Raw genomic sequence first — 21,838 nt, forward strand, 5'->3', positions numbered from 1 at the left:
TATATTAGTGTTATGTCCGCTATAGTCAGGCTGTATATCAGTGTTATGTCCGCTATAGTCAGGCTGTATATTAGTGTTATGTCCGCTATAGTCAGGCTTTCAGTGTTATGTCTGCTATAGTCAGGCTGTATATTAGTGTTATGTCCGCTATAGCCAGGCTGTATATCAGTGTAATGTCCGCTATAGTCAGGCTGTATATCAGTGTAATGTCCGCTATAGTCAGGCTGTATATCAGTGTAATGTCCGCTATAGTCAGGCTGTATATCAGTGTAATGTCCGCTATAGTCAGGCTGTATATCAGTGTAATGTCCGCTATAGTCAGGCTGTATATCAGTGTAATGTCCGCTATAGTCAGGCTGTATATCAGTGTTATGTCCGCTATAGTCAGGCTGTATATCAGTGTTATGTCCGCTATAGTCAGGCTGTATATCAGTGTAATGTCCGCTATAGTCAGGCTGTATATCAGTGTAATGTCCGCTATAGTCAGGCTGTATATCAGTGTTATGTCCGCTATAGTCAGGCTGTATATCAGTGTTATGTCCGCTATAGTCAGGCTGTATATTAGTGTTATGTCCGCTATAGTCAGGCTTTCAGTGTTATGTCTGCTATAGTCAGGCTGTATATTAGTGTTATGTCCGCTATAGCCAGGCTGTATATCAGTGTTATGTCTGCTATAGTCAGGCTGTATATCAGTGTTATGTCCGCTATAGTCAGGCTGTATATTAGTGTTATGTCCGCTATAGTCAGGCTGTATATTAGTGTTATGTCCGCTATAGTCAGGCTTTCAGTGTTATGTCTGCTATAGTCAGGCTGTATATTAGTGTTATGTCTGCTATAGCCAGGCTGTATATCAGTGTTATGTCTGCTATAGTCAGGCTGTATATCAGTGTTATGTCCGCTATAGTCAGGCTGTATATCAGTGTTATGTCCGCTATAGTCAGGCTGTATATTAGTGTTATGTCCGCTATAGTCAGGCTTTCAGTGTTATGTCTGCTATAGTCAGGCTGTATATTAGTGTTATGTCCGCTATAGCCAGGCTGTATATCAGTGTTATGTCTGCTATAGTCAGGCTGTATATCAGTGTTATGTCCGCTATAGTCAGGCTGTATATTAGTGTTATGTCCGCTATAGTCAGGCTTTCAGTGTTATGTCTGCTATAGTCAGGCTGTATATTAGTGTTATGTCCGCTATAGCCAGGCTGTATATCAGTGTTATGTCTGCTATAGTCAGGCTGTATATCAGTGTTATGTCCGCTATAGTCAGGCTTTCAGTGTTATGTCTGCTATAGTCAGGCTGTATATTAGTGTTATGTCCGCTATAGCCAGGCTGTATATCAGTGTTATGTCAGCTATAGTCAGGCTGTATATTAGTGTAATTTCCGCTATAGTCAGGCTGTATATCAGTGTTATGTCTGCTATAGTCAGGCTGTATATTAGTGATATGTCCGCTATAGTCAGGCTGTATATTAGTGTTATCTCCGCTATAGTCAGGCTGTATATTAGTGTTATGTCCGCTATAGTCAGGCTGTAGTTCAGTGTGCTTCAGTGCATATAAAAGGGTGTGGCCGCCCTCTGTCTGAGCTGAAATGTTCATTCTGCCTCAGGTCTATGCTTATACTAGGGATTCAGTCTCTCTGCCCTTATCCATATGTACGTCACTTGACAAATGGTAAGGTTTTTAATATTAGAGTTAGGACTGTCCCATATGGGTTGCCGTGACGTGGTGGGATGGCTTTTACATTATTTTGATCAAAATTATGTTAACTAAATACCCTTTATTATTTATTATTATTTTTGCACTGTCCGATCTATCCTTTTACTTCCAGTTATTTGGGTATTTTGCTTGTTTTTGGTTTTTCTCTGGCTAGTGGCCTTGTGTCAACATGCATTTACATTTTGCATGCACATCAATTTACTTTTCAGTTCAGACTTCCAGGTTTTTTCTTTGTATATCAGTGTTATGTCCGCTATAGTCAGGCTGTATATTAGTGTAATGTCCGCTATAGTCAGGCTGTGTATCAGTGTTATGTCCGCTATAGTCAGGCTGTATATTAGTGTTATGTCCGTTATAGTCAGGCTGTATATCAGTGTTATGTCCGCTATAGTCAAGCTGTATATTAGTGTTATGTCTGCTATAGTCAGGCTGTATATCAGTGTTATGTCCGCTATAGTCAGGCTGTATATCAGTGTTGCAGTATGTCCCGTATAGTCAGGCTGTATATCGGTGTTCTCCGCTTGGTTATGTCCGGTATCAGGCTGTATCTCTGGTTATTTACAGCAGGGTTTGTTTATTTTGCTTCTTGTAGGTTTTTATGATTCATGGCCATTGTGAAACATGCATTTATGTGCTGCATGTATACCAACTTAACCAAGCTCAAATATTGTGTTTTTTCTTTGTATCTCTGGTTATGTCCGGTAGTAAGGCTGTATTTCTGGTTATGTCGGGTGCAGAGTATTACATTACTATCTGTGCCCCAGCAATACCCTGGCATTGTGCCTGTCACTCCCCCATGCAGCGTCCTGGCATCACCACCTCAGGCAGAGGTCACTTGTACAGAAAATGCCCAGTCATAATAAATGAAGACTTGCTGGGATAGAAAAGATACTTGATTCTAAATATCTGTGCATGAATCTGATCCAAGGTCTGTGATCTGCATGAAAGCCCTAGAGGAGGGAGAATTGCCTAAATAGCTATTACATGTGGAATACCCCTACACGGGGGACTACATGCCAACTTTGACAGAGATGGTACTGTTTGCCACAGCATAGTGTCACCCACTAGGTACCTTGGCAAGCAAGTGGCAGCAAATCAAACTGGTTCTGACATCATTCATTGCTTATGTAGCGCCAGCATATTCTACAGTCATTATCTTCATTGTCCTCCCAGGAGACGGAGACCATTTTCCCTGGCTCCTCGGCGTCAGTGGTCAGAGGATTACAGTGGGGGACATCTCCGGACAGGTGAGCATACGGATTTTATTATTTTATTCTTATTTTTACACAAGGACACTGCGCTAGCAGACACTACTACCCTTATCATTGTCCCTGCTGGTGTTGATCGCAGCACCAGCAGGGAACCATGATGAGAGCAGTGTTCAGCACCCCGCGCTTGGGAACAACGCTAACTGTAGCGCAGATTCCCAGGTGCCGATACATGTCACACGGATGACACACGGATGTCATCCGTGTGGGACGTTTTGCGGACCGTGTATCCGTAAAAAAACGGACATGTAAGCGTGTTGAGCACACGGACACACAGTCCGTGGAAACACACTGACATGTGCGCAGACCCATAGAGTTGAATGGGTCTGCGTGTCTCAGTGTCTCCGGTACGTGTGGAAACTTTCACCACTCGTACAGGACACACTGACATGTGAAAAAGCCCTTATTCTCATTTGCACAAAGAAAAACTAGAATCAATGGGATGAAAGTAAATGGGAGAAGATACAGATTAGATATTAGAAAAAACTTTTTGACAGTTAGGGTGATCAATGAGTGGAACAGGCTGCCACAAGAGGTGGTGAGTTCTCCTTCAATGGAAGTCTATAAACAGAGGCTGGACAGACAACTGTCTGAGATGGTTTAGTGAATCCTGCATTGAGCAGGGGGTTCGACACGATGACCCTGGAGGTCCCTTCCAACTCTGACATTCTATTCTAAGACCTTGGATGGTAAGAATAGCTGATGGCTGAACAAATAAGTGCAAGATAAAAGAATTGAACTGTTCAGTACATAAATGTATATTGGCTCTAGCATAAATTATTAGATATTAGCATATAATACATCATATCATAAAGGTAGCGTAGCTTCTTGAGATGTAGTAACTGAGTATTCATGAAGGGACCTCATCCAGACATTCAGTTTTCTTGCCGTCACATGTTTGCACTCAGACATGAAAGGATTCACACTCCTTGTCAGATGCTTCCATAAGACATTCATTATTAAGTGTGCTTCCTTCAGATTCCAGGCCGGCTCTAAGCAAATCCAGAACAGCCTTGTGACCAGGATGAACGTCCCGAAGATTAGAATCTGGTAGATATAACGTTGGCACTCGGTTGGTCTTCCATACAGTGCTGCTTTGAGAAATTGTACTTATTAAAATCCTCTTTTATCTGCAGCCAAGATTTTCCTTTTGTTTCAGGCAGGTAGAAGTAGAGAAATGCCCCACAGACGGCAGTGATGGTGAGGAAGATGAGGAAACAGAATTGCTCCATAGTGGCCTGGGGGGAGACGAGGGAAACTGTTAGGAAAGAAAGATTTTTCACACTTGGAACCTGATTCAACATTGCCTTTGTGCCTGTTTTAAGTCTAGTTTTTGTTTGCCTCCAATTCATTATTTTATTGGTACCTTTTTCTGAAGCCTAATTCGTCAATTGCCACTTTTTGATAAGTTGCAAAATTTTGTATTGAGCGAGGCCGTGCCCACTAGACTGCTACATCACTAGACGGGGCGTGGACTAGCTCAATACCAGTGTATGGGAGTGAGACTGCGCCCACTGGCCGGGAGGATGTATAGCTCATACATACGCTCCGGTCCCAGCTCAGATACCGTCAAATCCTCGCAGCGTACAGTGTGTGCACTGGGGGATTCGTAAGTCTGCAGAGTGACTGCTGACTTATTATTGTAGATCAGACACCCCCTTTACCTCTTTATGGGGAGAGAATAGTAAAAAAACTAATTATGGGTTGTTATTTTTTGTTTCACATTTTATACTATTCACCATGTTACAAATATACATTTTAAAGGAGTTTTGCAATACCTTTATGTTGATGATCTAACCTACACATGTCAAACTCTGGCCCGTAAGCTAAATCTGGCCCGCAGGGTGATTATATTTGGCCTGAGACACCAGAACCACCACCCTTATGTGGGGCCATTATTCTGTATGGAGGACTATGGGGGGTCCATTATTCTGTAGGAAGGACTATGTGGGGCCCATTATTCTGTATGGAGGACTATGTGGGGCCCATTATTCTGTATGGAGGACTATGTGGAGCCCATTATTCTGTATGGAGGACTATGTGGGGCCCATTATTCTGTATGGAGGACTATGTGGGGACCCATTATACTATATACTAGTTGGCCCGCAACTTTGTCCAAGTTTTTTTATTTTGGCCCTCTGTGTGTTTGAGTTTGACATCCGTGATCTATCCTTAGGTTATAAGATCTGTGGGGGCCCAACAATCGGCACCACTACCAATCAACTGTTATCACCTCCGGGGGCACATAGATGTAAGCAGTAAACCAAGCAGAACATTGCAGCTCCATACATTGTTTAGTGGCTGCTGCTGGGGACTGAAGGTCACCTCGTAATCTTTAACTTTGTTGATAGAAAAATTCAGCTCATAGTATGACAACAGTATATAAGTACTGAAAAACCCCTTTAAGGGGAATCTGTCGGTAGGATCAACCCTCTTAATCTGTGTACATGTTCATAGGAAGTTGAACAAAATTATATCTTGATATCTGCGATTCAATGTCTTATTCCAGAGAAATCCACATTTTTCTTAATATGTAAATGAGCTGTAAATAACTACGGGCCAGGCATAGATCTCCCTGAAAATCTGCCTTCAAAGTGGGAGAGTACCGTCCTTAGTCACAGCCCGTGGCCACTATGCGACCCTTGAGTCTACCGCTCAGCACCGGTCCCCCTCGTCTCCTTTTGTCATGACAATTTCAGCGGTTTACGCAGATATGTATGAGACTAGGGGCAGGGAACTTAGTTTAATATCACCACCCCAGCGCTGTAATAATAAAAACATTGGAGTGGTGCTTTAATAGCTCATTTACATATAAGAAATGCATTATTATCTCTGGAATAAGACATCAGATTGCAGATATCAAGGTATTCCTATGAACTACCTGCCCATATAGGAGGGACAATCCTACTGATAGATTCCCTTTCATTTTATTCAGCAGGTCAGTATGATTATGTAGATATCAGATTCATATAGTTTTATTTCTTTTTTCATACTGTTGTAAAATAAATATACTGTTTGAGAAAAAAAATGTTTCTCTTACCACCACAAAGGGGAAGACCATGCCAATGATCATCAGACCCAGCCAATTTATTACCCCTACAATCACCATTGCGGCTGCTCGAGCTTCTTGAGAAAAGATTTCCAGATTGATGGTCACGGTGGTCCCACCTGAGAGAAGAAAGCTTATAGTGAGCCCATGTTGTGTATATAACAAGGGGTTACTGAGGAGCAAATCAATAGGTAAATGAAGGGGGATATCCAATCTCAGTATAAAGAACCTACCCACACAAGTATGAATTAAAAATAGGGCAAATTATTAAAACTTTATTTGCTTTTTAAGTAATGAGATAATATGCTTAGTAACATACTTAGTCTTTCTATGTATGCTGTGCAATAACTCAATTAAAATATATGTTGCCTGTAAAGAAAGCCATTACAATTTCTGTACTGATTGGTCCCACAGGTTTCATCTAGTTACACAAACAATTAAAAGCTGGACATGTACCCCAAACCTCTAATTCTCCCGTACACATGCGTGCTTGGGTCGAGTAGGCATGTGCTCTTAAAGGGTACTTGCCACATACGGAAATGCTGGCGTAAATACTGATGAGAATACTGCCCAAAATACTGGTGCAAGTGCCAAGGGCGGCCATACACTTTACAGTGCTTGATTGTTCAGCCGACAGTTTTTCATTCACATTCCCCCCATACACGTGCATGTTCAGCTTGGCAAAGCGTGAATGTGTTCTGAATGGGGAGAGTGGAGAATGATACTCCAAGACACCTCTGGTATTCGGCTTATCACCCCTGAGCACAAAAAAAGTAGACAATTAGAAATACAGCAGCCCAATCCTTTTTTTTCTCCTGTCAGGAGAATTAGCCATCATTTATCTCATGTGTATGGCCAGCTCTAATGTGTAATTACATGAACGTATGAAAAGTCCATGTTTGAGCCATATATTTTAAAACAAAAACGAAAGGCAAAAAAAAATCCAATATCATTTTTTGTAGAAAATATATGGCATTCCCTAAGATGTCTAATGCGGTCATATGAATAAAGTCTAAGCATATATTTGTAGGAAAACAGAACACCAGAGATAAGACAACGCAAAACTGCGCAGTTTCTAGACTAGAACAAAACCCTGTGGAACTGATCCAGAAGAGAGAAGTTGCAAGAGGGACGGATTCAGTGAGTGCCCGGGTCAGGTGACAACAACAAAGCCAGCCCTAGAGAAAAAAAGCTGGCGCGTCAGAGAGGAAGTAATTTTGGCGCCAAGAGAAGAAACAAAGAGCGATGCTGCAGCAGGGATAGCCATCCGCAGCCGAGAGTACCCGTGGAGCCCAGACGGTCAAGCACTGAAGACCCGAACGACCATGATCAAGCACTGAAGACCCAGACGACGATGGTCAAGGTTCTCTACCAAGGCGAGGCCAGTCAGCAGCCAAGGGCCAACTACCGTCGATACAGACCCAGGAGATGCACATCAGCGGTCAGATGTTGCAGGAGTCCCGAGGATATCTGGTCAGGCAAGCGGAGGAGACGTGTGGCATGAGCCGTCACTTCTGACACACATGGTACCGGGCATAGGCAGTGGGAGGGCCGCGAGTCAGACTGGGCTCAGCCGACACCAAAGCGGGACCGAAAGAGTTGATCGACTTTCTCAGAAAGACAGAGTACCGTTTTCTGAGGGGTCCGGAAAGTCGCCGGGGTTTCTAGAGACTGCCAATGTCAAGTTTGGAATTAACACACTACCTCCCTGCTAGGATAAGATTGGACTGTAGGCCCCTGAGTTCATTACATATCCCTCATTGTATAGCGGTCATTATCTTTCTCTGTGTATATAAACATTTGCTCCATTATCTGATTCTGTGAATACTGTTCCTGTATATTCTGCCTCCACTAACAATCTTTGTTCACATTAATCTGTTAAATAACGGTAGATTGTTGTTCCGCCTGGTGTCTCCGCTGTTGCATTTAGATCACCTGCTTACATATTCACAAGCAGCAGATTTGTTGCATAGATCCCAGGGACTGAATATCAGTTCCATCCATGTGAATGAGATATATTGCTGCTTGTTACCTTCAGACGGATGGTGCAACTGCAGGGATTTCTGTCTGGTGTAACTTTGCTCTTAGTAGGGTGATCACTTACCGGGTCCTGTACCAAATGATAGCGTGTAAATTAAGAGAATGATGACACTGCAGTACGGCATCCAGGAGAAAGTGCCCTGCATATTAATAATGAGAAATAGTCATATATGTGTGATAATGATTAGTGATGAGCGAGCATGCTCGTTACTCGAGATTTACATGCATGCTCGGGTGTTTTCCGAGTATCTTCAGCGTGCTCAGGTGTTATGTTTCAGTCACTCCGTGCTCATGATTTTTGACTGTTTGACAGCTTTAATACATGTGAGGAATGCTTGTTTCTTAGGCATTCCTCATATGTATTAAAGCTGTCAAACAGTCGCAAATCATGAGCACGGAGTAACTGAAACATAACACCTGAGCACGCTGAAAATACTCGGTGAGCACCCGAGCATGCTCGCTGAAAGGATTAACAGAACCTACTCTCTCATCACTAATAATGATATTAGCACACACTTTATTACATTCAAATGGACAACTACAGCTTTATCGTAGCATCTAAAATTCAGACATTCAAATCAAAGACTACAAATATGTGCATCACTAGCCCTTTCCAACGTGATCTGCTGACACCCATGGGAATACACATAATGGTACATTCACATGAACGTGTGTTCGGTTTTAGTACTGTCCGTGTAAAAAACGTACCTCATATGGACAGCACTTCAGTGTTAGCCTATGGGCTGGTGCACACGCTATACTTTTCACACGGACCTCATGTCTGTGAAAACAATTTCAGTATGGGCTTGTTCAGACGGATGTATTAAACATCCATATATTGTCTGTATGCAAAACACCTAGCATACGGACCGCACATTGACCTATACAAGGCAATGTAATCCTTCACATGAATGTTTTTACACACAGTCTGATGGCCCACGCGTAATAAAATACAGTATACACTACTTTGATCCATCCTCTGAATCAGACTCGCCCATTATAAGTCAATGGGTGCCTAAAAAACGGATCACCTATGGGTTACCATCCTTATGTCATGCGTTTTTCATGGATACATTACAGTTGTTAAGATAGGAAACTGTATTTGACCTTTACTAATTCTTCATTTGTTTGTGTGAAAACGGATGCCATACAGATGTTCAAAACGAACATACGGACGTAAAAAACACACAAATAGCGGAGGGATGAAAAATCTTTATTTTTTTTTCTGGATGTAAAAGATGATTTTGCATACACTCCTTATGTTTTGGTCTGTTTTACAGACCAGACTGGTGCATGTCTAGCAGGTAGCTCCTGCACCTGTCTGTTATCTAGAATAATCTGCACATGGAGCAATCTACAGACATAACTGGTCCGATAAATTCTGTAGCCTAAGTGAAACGTTTATCAATGTAACTCTGCCAGTAGTCTATATTTTTATAGTGGAAGGGTATTTTCCAGTGGTGTTTTCTAGCCAGTCATGTTAACGGTATGTGTACACGACGTCTTTTTCAGGAATCCGCCTGAAAAAGCACCCACCGCTAAACTTCCCCAAAAAGTGAACAAAGTGCACAGTTGTTTAAAATCAACATTGATGAGCACATGTTCAGTCCTTTCTTACTTTTATCCGTTTACAGGTTCAGTAAGCTGTCAAAAGAAGTAACATGTTCGTTCTTAGTGCGGCTTCTTTTTAACACACTACTGCCCACTCTTTATGGTTGAAAGTGTAGGGGAAAGAAGACAGCAGTGGAGCCACCGCATAAAAAACCCGCCAGAGCAGCCAACACATCGGCTTCAGGATAAAGCCGGTGGTCTTTGCCTAGGAAAAACCCTGGCAACTCCGCCGTCCTAAATTAGTAGGTTGTGTGCGCATAACCTAAGTCTCTCAATTATTTGTAGTACATAAACCCTTCACACAGGCTTTATGATAATTTGCATGTCAATAGTAGTATGTGCACACTATTGTGATTAGAATGAAATATTTGACTACATACATTCCTCAACATTGAAAGTGCCGCACCAAGAAGGAAAAATTTTGCAATTACAAAAATCACAGGATAGATAGACACGCTAATGATATGCAAATGATGAAAAAATGGAAACAAAATTTTTAATACATCTGGATTTATTCAGTATTGCGTGTGACTGCCAACTGTAGACATACACACTTTTATACACTTTGGCTGCTATTAATGAGATTATTATGGTTGTCTGAGGAATGTTCTGCCAAGCCGAATGCACTTGGGCACAGTAATCATCAAGATCCTCTGCTTGAAGCTCCCTGTGCAATTGCAGACTAATGACGTCCTGATGTGCTCAATATGAGACAGGTCTGGAGATGCTACAGGCCATGGTAATACATTTGGGCCACACAGGTTGCTTGCAGTAGTACATGCATCTTGTAGCCTGATGTCGTGTTGAAGAACAGCTCCTTGTACACTTTGGAGAAATGTCCATACCACTGGTTCCACGACCAAATCAATATAACGCTGAGATGTTAATGTACCTGGATTGAAGATTAGAGAAATTTAAGCCACACCACACCATAATCCCAGGATTAGGACCGGTGTGATGTTCTCTTGTGAAGGTCTCTTCATGGTGCTTGCCACGTGGTCTCATCACATTCAAAGAATGGCTCATAGTGATCCATTATGTAGTGCAAGTGAAATTAGACATCACATACCACGTCTAAGGCATCAAACAGCATCTACCCAAACCATCAGAAGGCGTTTGCACAACTTTGGGTGACGAGCCAGACGTAAAGCTACTATTTTCCTCTCACCATTGCTCTCAAAGGCTATCATGTTGCAGAGCAAGACAGCAATTGAGGCTGGAATAGAGGTCTATCCTCTTCAGCAATGAGTCGTGCAAGTATGAACATCATACGTACAAAATACACGCACTCACACACCTTGACATGCTATCAGTGAGGTTATTAATGGTTGTCTGAGGAATGTTCTGCCACATTGCATGCAGTTAGGCTGGCAAATCATCAAGATCTGTTGCTGGCAGCTCACTTTGCAATTGCTGACCAGTGACATTCCAAATGTGGTTGATGGGAAACAAGTTTGATGATGTTGCAGGCCATGGTAGTGACGCGCCCCCTGGGCCGTGGGGTACTCTGTGCCGGGCCGGTCGTTGCCAGGGGAGATGTCACAGTGGCGGTGACCCGGTCCGTGACCCAGGGCGGTCAATCAAAAGGGGTTATTTACAGGGGATTTATAGTTCTTTATATAAAGTTCGTGACGCCACCTGTGGTATGCGGCTATATGGAGCCGCCGCTGCTGTGCAGAACCTCTGGAGCTGATGTTTGGTGCAGCAGAGTTGGTTCAGCTCTCCACAGGCAAAGCTTAGCTCCAGGGCAGTGTAGAGATGTTGTAGAAATTATAGGTGATGCTGGGCGTTGTAGTGCAGGGGTGATGGCGCAGATAATCACAGAGACAGTGAGGTGCAGTCTTCAGGGTCTTTACTCACGGTTGTTGCGGTCCAAGTTACAGGTACCAGTGTAACTTCCCTCGTCGTGCTGCGCTTACTCAGGGAGGGGTTCAGCCAACCCTCAGATATCTCCGGAGTACTTAGCGGGACCCCCTTCTGTGTGTTTTCTCTCTCTGGCCGTCTCCCTGCACCTCATACCTAGTGTCCCAATCCGGTACCCGCAGGCCTTGTTGGGCGACGTTTGTTCCGTCCCCTGGGTCCTCTATGGCTACCTTCTTGGTGAGACTGATATGGACTGTTGGCTGCAGGACTTGAAATACTGCAGCCTCCGGTTTCTAGTTGAGACACAAAGTCCTCCGCTAGTTGCGGGACCGGTCCCCTTTGTGTGGCCTGACCCCTCCACCTCCTGGTAGATTCGGACGTACGGGTGGCCTCCAGCACTGCCCGTACCCCTGGGGTCCCTTCCTCGTTCCTGGAGCCCTTCCTGCTCCCTCTCCTCTTCCTTCAGTCCTGGGCCTCTCCTCAGGCCCTCCTCCTGAGCAGAGCTCCTGCAGAGCTCCTGCTCCCAACTCCTCTCACTGTAGACTTTTCTAGCTCTACAAGATGGCTTCTCTATTTATACCTTCCTTCACAAGTGCTCCCCTAAGCTACTTCCTCCACCCACACCCACTACATAATTCCACCCTTCAGCTAGGGACCAGGGACTGTGCTCTCCCTTAGGAGCAATCTCGCCCTGCCCCCACTGAAGTGGAATGTGTTGGATGCAGGTGTTAGGGTCCCGAGCTGTACTCCTTCCTTACCTGAGAGTGAGATACCACACCTCTGGGTGAGATGCAGTACCTCTGTGGCGACCGAACCCTCAGGGGCACCACAGTAGTACATTTAGGCCACATAGGTTATTCACAGTAACATAAGCAACATGCAGCATATGTGCCTAAGTACATTCAGCGTGGTAGAACATTCCTCAGACAACCATTAATAACCTCATTGACAGCAGCCATGGCGTGTAAGTGCACATAGTGCTCATAGGTGATACTGAATAAATCGATATGTTTTGAAAATTTTGGTTCCATTTTTTTCACCATTTTCATATCATTAACGTGTTTATGTAAATCAGAGAATTTATAATTCCACAACTTTTACTTCTTGGTATTGCAATTTCAGTGTTGAGGAATGAATGAAGTGATATATTCAGTTATTTCTTTCAGCCACAAATTCTGCTTTTATCCCTTCTCTTTGTGCACTTGTGAAATATGTAAAGTTGCGAAAGTGAATCTAACCATATCAATTAAATTTGACCAATAGATTTATTAGAAAGAGCATTCAGGGATTCTGTTGAATAGCAGAAACCCACTCATGCTTATATAATGGCATAAAATCACTTTGTGGGGTTATAGAATGGAAGGATGAAGAGCAACAAATAGCAACATCTTATATCTGAGGGACTGAGCTGAGTCTTATCTGATGTGCATAGCTACAGTATGATTATTTTGATGGCTGTAGTGTCAACGCACAGAGTTTGGAGCCAACGAAGTTCAAGTCCTGTTCAAAAACTGTTGCAGATTAAGGTAAGGTACGGTTTTGTAATCATTTCAAATGCAAGTGAAAAGGAAGTGACCAACGAGAGCTCATTTTCATGTCCTCTCTAAAGAAACATGCTCTTTGTAGCCTTTCTTTCTCTTTAGTTTGGCTAATAGGAGGGAAAACTCAGCCATAAACCCCCACTATTGTATCCATCTATTCTATCAGTACATTGCCTAGATAGGACGACTGATTCACAGTTTGCTATTCTTGTATGTTCTTTATCTACATAAGGCCACCGCTGTTAAAGGAAATTGCTTTAAAGAGGTTGTCCACTACTTTTACATTGATGGCCTATCCTTAGGATAGATCATCAATGTCTGATCGGCCGGGGTCTGACATCCGGCACCCCCACAGATCAGCTGTCATTGGTGTTGGCGACCGCCAACCGGAAGTGCTTACTTGCAGAGCTGGCCATCTACTTGTAGTGGCTACCGCAGGGTACTACACATCCGCCTCGAATAGGAAGCGGATGTGTTGTACCCTGCGGCAGCCACTACAAGTAGATGGTCAGCTCCGCAAGTGAGCACTTCCGTCCAGAGGCCACGGCCGCCGATAACCACTGAATGGCGGGGGTGCCGGATGTCGGACCCCGGCCGATCAGACATTGATGACCTATCCTAAGAATAGGCCATAAATGTAAAAGTAGTGCACAACCTCTTTAATTTCAGTAATTTTGTGGTAGCAATAATATAGTTACCTGAAGTGAAATAGTCAGGGTCAGAAGTCCCAAGGATAGAATCATGGATGCATATCCCGATAGCAAAATAAGTCTTCTACCAAAATGATCAACCACTAGACTCTGAAAATGAATTTTATCAAAAAAAATGCTCAATGTATGGTACAATAATTATATAAATACAAACTTAATTCCACGAATGGATCGATGAGTCCCCATGGACATTGGTTACCAAAATGCCTAGTGCCTGTTACTGTCTAAAAGTGTCCACCAGTATCCCAGTATAAGTTTTGCAAAACGCCCAGGAGATTCAAGAATAGCCAATGTCTATTACTGAATCACTCCACTAATAAGCAGGCCTGTTTTGATGACATACTCCATAGAGAATACCAATTATGTATCACAAATGACTGGCCCAATAGGCACAGAGCTTAGGAAAACACCAAATCGTCAGGAACTATGCAGGGCCAATTCTATAAGAATACTTCTATTTAGACATTATCAGCAACAAAGAAACATCAGTGAAAGAATCATGAAAGAATGTTAGAAGCGGAGTTCACAAAGCGAATAAAAAATAATTGGGCAATCAGGTATTAAAGGGACTCTGTCAGCACAGAATGACTGTTCAAGCCAAGTACAGGCGCTCGGTGCATCATGGTGGCCAAACATCTATATACACCTTCCCATCTGCTTGCTTTTACCCGTGTCAAAGGTGTCCATAGCCTTTTAATGTAATGTTCTTTTCCAATAGATATTTCTAACCTGAATGCATAGTACACTGCCTTTTTAGGCCGGGTTAAAATTTATCAGACAGAAGCATTTAAAATGCAACAGAAAAGGAAATAAGTAACCAAGCTTAGTAAGATATGATGGGTATTGTAGTCACAATTTTGTACACAGTTACATGTCTGAGTTCTCTAGAAATTCTACATATTTGTTTCCTACAGAAAATGCAAGAAAATATTGTTGCACTTACACTCAGGATCACCGACGTGGACTCACATATTCCAACACCAACTGTTAAGTATGGGATTTGCTTCTCTGTAAACCCAGCAGCTTTAAATACTTCAGCAGCATAAAAGTATACCTACAAATCATTGGGGATGTAAGAGATGGCTGAACTATGATGTTGGGCTAAGATGATAAGATATGTGCTGATTAGATATTCTACAATCATCTTGGTAAGCATTCAAATAGAATTGTTAACATTTTACTAGATTTGTAGAGAGTAAGTAAGGTTGCTTTGATCCATTCTTGACCCTCTGATTGCTCCCTAACCTTAAGTACCCAAAGTATGAATCTATACTTGAGGATTGAGAATTTAGCGCTACACAAATTTGTGTGGTGCACTGTTTGTCTGTTACATCTGCTTTACAATGCTTTCATTCGCATGTATTTTTGGCATTAAAGGGACACTCCAAGCAATAGTTACAATGAGATTTCATGTCATGCATGATCCCTCAAGGCTCTGCACCAGCCTTGCATTGATTTGGACCAGAGTGTAGTGTTGCTTTAAAGCGTTTTTTTTCCATCGGTACTATGGGGTGGTATTTCACAAATACATGTCATCACTTTCTCATCAGTGAGGGGTTGACTGCTGGGAATCCCATCATCTTTGCTAATTTTTCTGCAATCATACTTCCTGCCATTCAAATTCAGTGCTACCGTATTCTCTTAAAGTGGTCCTCCACTACTAGGACAACCCCTTCTTAATCTAAATGTTTGGCCCTGATAAAATAAAAAAACTTATACTCCCCTCCTGTACTGGCACCTCCTGTGCTGGCGCCATTCCAGCGGTGTCGGCACTCACGGTCTCAGGGCTCCCATGCGGTTGTTGTGACACTTGAGCCCGGCGCCCAATCAGCGCTGTCATCACTGTTTCTGCCTTCTTTCGAATTGAACATGAAGAACTCCGGTGCTGCGACTGATCTGACTTGCTCTTCATGTTCAATTTGTTCGAAGGCGGGGCCAGTGACGCCAGCGCTGATTGGGCGCCTGCCTCACATGTCCCAGCAGCCGCACGGGGGCCCCAGGACCGCGAGTGCCGACACCGCTGGAACGGCGCCAGCACAGGAGGTGAGTAAAAGCTTTATTATTTTATCTGGGCCAAGTGTGGAGAATGAGAAGAAGTTGTCCAAATAGTGAACAGCATCTTTAAATAGATCTGTGTTGCAGTTATCTACATAACTCTCTTTAAATGCTTTTTAATTACTTCTCAGCACAATTGGATGATATTTGATGCATGTGAAAAGATCGCTTCTATGATGTCTAACCTCAGACTGATGTAGATATCCAGAACTACGAGTTCTATAAAGCTCTTAAAATCCTGTTCGTAATGCTGAAAAATTTCCGTTTCCCTCTGGAAATTAGTGTTGATTTTGGATGAATATGATTTTCTCAGATGAACTCTATACATGACAGTATGACAGGCTCTCTGGAGTTGTCTATTAATTGGTCATCATTTTTGTGTGTATATATAATTATATTGTAAAATATGTAAAATCCATATCTAGATTTACTTATAAAGCAGAAAAGACGAAAACAAGCAATAGGGCTTACCGCATTGATCCCACATAGCTGCAGAGCTATGGTTGAGGCAACAAGCATATACAGCTGCCAGCGTAGTGAAGGTTCTCTCAGCAATTCTCGGACGGTCAGACTACGACCACTTCTCCGAGAAGCTTGTTCCTGTAACATTTCATCAATCTCTTTTTGATGGTCTCGATCTCCCCACAGTTGTTTTATTGCTAGGTGGGAGAAGCATAGTATTAAGGGGACAATAGATTGAGATTGCTGTGATAGGGTTTTGATGCAATTTATAAGGAGCCGCAATCTTTGAAGAATGTACTTTTATCCTACAACTCTGCATATGCAAATGAGGAAGAACTAATCTAGCATGGCGTCTTTTTCCCTGGACTAGTCCAGCCTCAGATCTCCTAATCATGCACCCCTGGATGTGATTGACAGCCAACATAATGGTTCTGCCATAAACAGGGATTGAGCACAGTCTGTCAATCACAGCCGGGGGGGGGGGGGGGTTAGAAGATCTGAGGCGGGACTAGTCTGAGGAAAAATATGCTCCATTGGACTAGTCCTGCTTCATTTGCATATGTGACATTGCAGTATAAAATTAAATAGGAAATAAGTTTTGTGCTTACCTTTTATACAGCCATCTTTGTCTTCTTTTTCCATTAGGAGGTATGGTGGGGACTCTGGAAAGAGTGGCAAAGTGACCATCTGAGCAAGTGCCCAGAACCCACTAAAAGCTAAGAGAAGAGGCCACTGAGACTCAATCCCTAGGATCTCCCTGGGGTAAGGACAAAATGTAAACAGGTCAGACTTTCTATTAGGCATTTCAATATCAAGAGTGCTATGAAAGTCGAACGTTAACATAAAGTTAGAACAATATTCTTCACTGTTTTGTAGACAAGCAAGAATTTGACAAATGGTCAGTCTAATACTCACCTGAGCCCTAAAATTTGCCCAGTCAATTTGCCAATTGTCACAAATATGGATATACTGGTGTTCGTAAATCCACGCAGTTTCTTGTCTGAAATCTCTCCTGCATACTGAGAGTGGATGTTGAGTCCAAATCCTGAAGTAGTTGTATACATATATTTATCATTCATACATTAGAGCTATCTAGGTATACATGTACACACCAAAGTACCAGCACAAAGAGTCTCAGCAAAAAAGTCATACCTGCATTAATGCCATACAGAACGCGGGCGATCAAAATCATCTCAAAAGATCTGGCAGTGGCACTAAGACCCATCAATAATGCTGCAACGATGGGGATCACATTGTTGTACATCTGGCATTTTTTCCTGTAATAAATGAGGTATGGATAATTATGTCGTTTAGTAAAGCCTTTTTTTTAGCCCAGATTGTCTGTGCACAGTGATGTCTGGCACCACTGATGCCAGTGATTGGCTGCAGATGTGATGTGCCGTATATATGCGCCTTGAAATCCACAGCCACTGTCAACGATATACCGGAGAGGATTTCAATTATCTTGGACAACCCATTTAAGCACCATTTACATGGGCCAGTAATTGACTAGATTCCTAATTCTTCCTGATTATTGGCACATGTAAGCTTGGCAGCAATCTGTCCATGAATGAGTAAAACATTTGTTCTTCAACATATGACACATTTTATGAGGCCTAAAAGAAACTGATGATATGGTGCCAACAATATGTAAACTGTATGGGGCCAAATGATCATATTAACAATCATTTTCCCCCATAGAGTTTTCAGTGATTCATGTAAAAGGGTCTCTAAAGAGCTCTAATCTGTGCTTCTTATGGGTAGAAATCTCATATTTTCCTGTTGACTCTAGCAATGTGATTAAAGAAGAGTGAGATGTGATTTTACTCATTACCGTAAATGTATTCCGAAATAAATACTTACTTCCCATATTTCGAAGCTAAATATCCAGATCCCAGAGAGCCCAACAGCCCTCCAATGCAGTAAGTTGATACAATAAAAGACCAAAGCAATCTTAAGCTGTTGTCAGTAATGGGTAGGTAGTAGCGATGTATCCACGTGTCATTGATAAACCTCTTTACAAACTAGAAGAGAGTTACTAAGCAGTCATTAAAATGTACATGCACTTGGCTTACTTACAAGTTTTTCTAGATCACTGATCCTAGACACTGGTAATTTTACTGCTGTGTATCAAAATTCATTGTCATCTGTCATTGTCATATCAAAAGTTTTGAGACTGACACAATTTTGACTTTCACAAAGCTTGCTGCTTTAGGTTTTATAGTGGCAACTTGCATTAATTCTAGTAATTAGATGAATTGCAAAAGAAATTGCAAAGAAATCTAGATGTGGGAACATAATTGGGTGATGCCCTATGGAGGAAGAGTGGGTAAATGCTTGGTTAACGCTCACCTGATGGAGTTGTGACAGGCACAACTCCTATGTAGGCATGAAGAAAAACAGGTCCTCCTGCCCTGTGACTGGTGACTAAATCCACCAGGAATATTGGATCCAGTTGGATGAAACACATTAGGTGGGCTGCACTGCTGGAGTAAATCAATTCTTCAACGATGATAATAATAAGGTTTCTTTTTATTCTCAACGCGTTTCAGCACCATACAGGCGCCTTTATCAAGTGAAAAAGCCAAATGTCTTTGTTTTTTTCACTTGATAAAGACGGCGTTGAATGTGAATAAAAAAAAACCTTATTATCATCATTGTTGAAGAATTGATTTACTTCAGCAGCTCAGATCACCTAATGTGTTTCATCCAGCTAGATCCAAAAAATTTCAAAGTCATTCCATGTCATGAAAATTAGCTTAAATAACACACTGCGGCTCAGTGGTTAGCACTGTAACCTTGCTGCACTGGGGTCCTGCGTTCATATCCCACCAAGGACAACATCTGCAAGGAATTTCTATGTTTTCCCTGTGTTTGTAGGGGTTTCTTCCGGGTTTCCCAGTTTCCTCCCACACTCCAAAGATTTACTAATTGGGAATGTAGATTGTGAGCCCCAATAGCGCTGTGGAAATTAATAGACCTATATAAGCTAATAAAATAAATCACAAGAACCCCATTTCTACTTAATTTCAGTCCTGCTCCGAAATGAACTGTTTACATAATTTCAGTGATCTTCTCGTTATCTCTGGGGAAAGTGTTAACGAAGACAAGACATTGATATCACTCTGTCATACTGATTGAATTATGAGCGCAGACTTGTTGCTTCAAAAGGAAGCTGTTGTTTGAAATCATTGTCTTCTGCCTCCAAGGAAATGTGCAGTCAACACTGCTTTTGCATTAAAAGGGCTTTGCAAGCAAAGCCATTTGTAAAATTGCCCCTAAATAAACCATTTTTAAGATCATCAAGAACTTCAAAGAGAGAAGTTGAATTGCTGTGAAGAAGGTTTCAGGGCACCACAGAAAGTCTAGCATGTGCTATGGCCATCTCCTAAAGAGGAATCTGCTACAGGATCAGCTCCACACCAGTGCAGAGCTTGCTCAAGAATGGCAGCAGATAGGTGTTAGTGCAACTGCATCCATATGGAGGCAAAGGCTTTTGGAGGCCGGCCTGGTGTCAAGAAGGGAAGCATATGTAGCGCCCCGAGGGTTCGGCCGCTACAGGGGTATTGCACCTCAGACCAGAGGTGTGATATTCCACTCCCGGGGAAGGATGGTGTGTGGACCAGGGCTCGGTAGGCTGCATGCATCACACACACTCCATTTCTGAGGGACAGCTCAACGGTGCTCCCACTAGACAGAAGTGCAGGCACGACAGCATCTGTCCCTGGCTGGAGTGTGGAGGGGGGAGGAAAACCCAGTGATGTAGGAGCAGATAGGTGTTGGGTTTCTGGGCATAGGTAGGAGCCCATTGGTTGCAAGTCACCTGGGCTCATACACAGAGAGGGAGGTATATAAGGTGGGCACCATCTTAGAACAGTGTTCAGTCTGAGAGAGGAAGTGACAGAGCAGGGCCTCTGTGGAGCTCTGCTCCGGAGGCGGGCCTAGCCTGTGAGGCCAGAGCCAGCAGAGAGGACAGAAACTGAAAGGAAAAGCAAGGAAAGGAAGAAAGGAACAGAACACCCAGAGAGGCCCAGAGACATGAGGGCAGATGGAACCCCAAAGGCCCAGGAGACTGCGGGTGACGGGTTGGCAGAACAGGGTACCGGATCCCAAGTTGGTGGAGGCGACTAATCCTCAGCCAAGGATCGGCGGTCGCGATCATATCTTGGTGCGACCCCTCACTACACCTACTAGAAAGGCATACCACATAGGGTCAAGGAGGTGAGCACGAAGCCCTCCCAAGAGAAGGCCCGCGGGAGCTGGACAGACGTAGTGTCACTGGTGGGGCACGGCCAGAGAAAGGAGTAGAAGGGAGTCCTGTGACACACTCTGAAATTGCCTGGGGGTTGACCGAGCCCCCTGCCTGGTGGACGCAGCACGGCTTGGGCAGTCATTGCCCGCGGAATGACTTGGGACATAAAGAACTGTGAGTAAAGAACTTGAACTGCAACCCCACGTCTCTGTGCTTCATCGCCGCACCAGCACTACTAGTGCTGGGACGCCCGCGCACCATCACTCCCATCATCCATATTCTCTGCCCTGGGGCTGCACTCTTCCCGTGGGGAGTCACACTACCTCAGCTGCATACACCATCAGCCCCAGCGCTCTGCCTTGCAGCGGCGGTCCGCACTGACCGCAATCCACGGGTGGCGTAGTCGGACAATTAACCTAAAACCCATAAAAGACTGCCACTGGTTTGACCACCCTGAGCCACGGGACCGGGTCGCCGCCACGGAGACTACAACCCCCCAGAGACCTGGTTCCTGGTAGCCCACACACGTGCGCAAACGCAGCCCAGGGGGCGAGTCACATATAAGCCACTTCTTTCAAAGGCAGACTGTCATGCTGCAAGATGTACAGCTATTGGACTGCAGAGGACAGGGGTAAAGTTATTTTTTCTGCGCCTTCAGACTTTTTTGGACATTTGGAAGAATGATTATCTGGAGAAGAAAAAGTGAGCATTACCATGAGTCCTGTGTGTGGGGTTATTTTTAGTCCAAGGGAGTGGGCTCATTCACAATTTTGCCTATGAACGCTGCCATGAATAAAGAATGGGATCTACAAGTAAATGTCCTCCAAGAGCAACTTCTCCCAACGAGCCAAGAGCAATTTGGTGATGAACAATGCTTTTTTTCCAGCATGAAGGATACCATGTCACAATGGAAAAGTGATAAAAACTAAATAGCTAGGTGAACAAAACATTGACATTTTGAGTCCATGGCAAGGTATCTCCAAGATCTCAATCCCATCGAGAACCTGTGGGCAGTCTTGAAAAGACGAGTGGACAAATAAAAATACAGAAATTTTGATAAACTTCAAGCACTGATTAGAAAATAATGTGTTACCGTCAGTCAGGATTAGGCCCAGAAGCTGATATCCAGCATGTCAGGACTAATTGCAGAAGTATTGAAGAATTACGGTGGACACTGCAAATATTCTCTTCTCTTTGCATAAATTTGATTTATTTGTCAATTAAAGTAAAAAAAACCTTATGAAATTCTTATAATTGTACTTCAGTACTGATAG

General features: G+C 43.2%; 1 protein-coding gene across 1 annotated transcript in view; it reads right to left on the reverse strand.

Moving 5' to 3' along the window:
* Window positions 1-3,971: 3,971 nt before the first annotated feature.
* Window positions 3,972-21,838, reverse strand: part of LOC141259076 (solute carrier family 2, facilitated glucose transporter member 11-like) — a 33,523-nt gene continuing 15,656 nt past the window's right edge. The window contains exons 3-12 of the mRNA XM_073674551.1: window positions 18,176-18,336; window positions 17,465-17,589; window positions 17,228-17,357; window positions 16,921-17,069; window positions 16,322-16,509; window positions 14,739-14,849; window positions 13,784-13,885; window positions 8,135-8,210; window positions 6,022-6,149; window positions 3,972-4,219 (exon numbers count right to left, since the gene is read on the reverse strand). Of these exons, the coding sequence (XP_073530652.1) occupies window positions 4,022-4,219; window positions 6,022-6,149; window positions 8,135-8,210; window positions 13,784-13,885; window positions 14,739-14,849; window positions 16,322-16,509; window positions 16,921-17,069; window positions 17,228-17,357; window positions 17,465-17,589; window positions 18,176-18,336 (1,368 nt within the window). The 3' untranslated portion in view covers window positions 3,972-4,021. The remainder of the gene's footprint in view (window positions 4,220-6,021; window positions 6,150-8,134; window positions 8,211-13,783; window positions 13,886-14,738; window positions 14,850-16,321; window positions 16,510-16,920; window positions 17,070-17,227; window positions 17,358-17,464; window positions 17,590-18,175; window positions 18,337-21,838) is intronic.

This window comes from Phyllobates terribilis, unplaced genomic scaffold (assembly GCF_046119375.1).
Source record: "Phyllobates terribilis strain yellow unplaced genomic scaffold, ASM4611937v1 Scaffold_1__5_contigs__length_1240528914, whole genome shotgun sequence".
NCBI classification, from domain to species: domain Eukaryota; kingdom Metazoa; phylum Chordata; class Amphibia; order Anura; family Dendrobatidae; genus Phyllobates; species Phyllobates terribilis.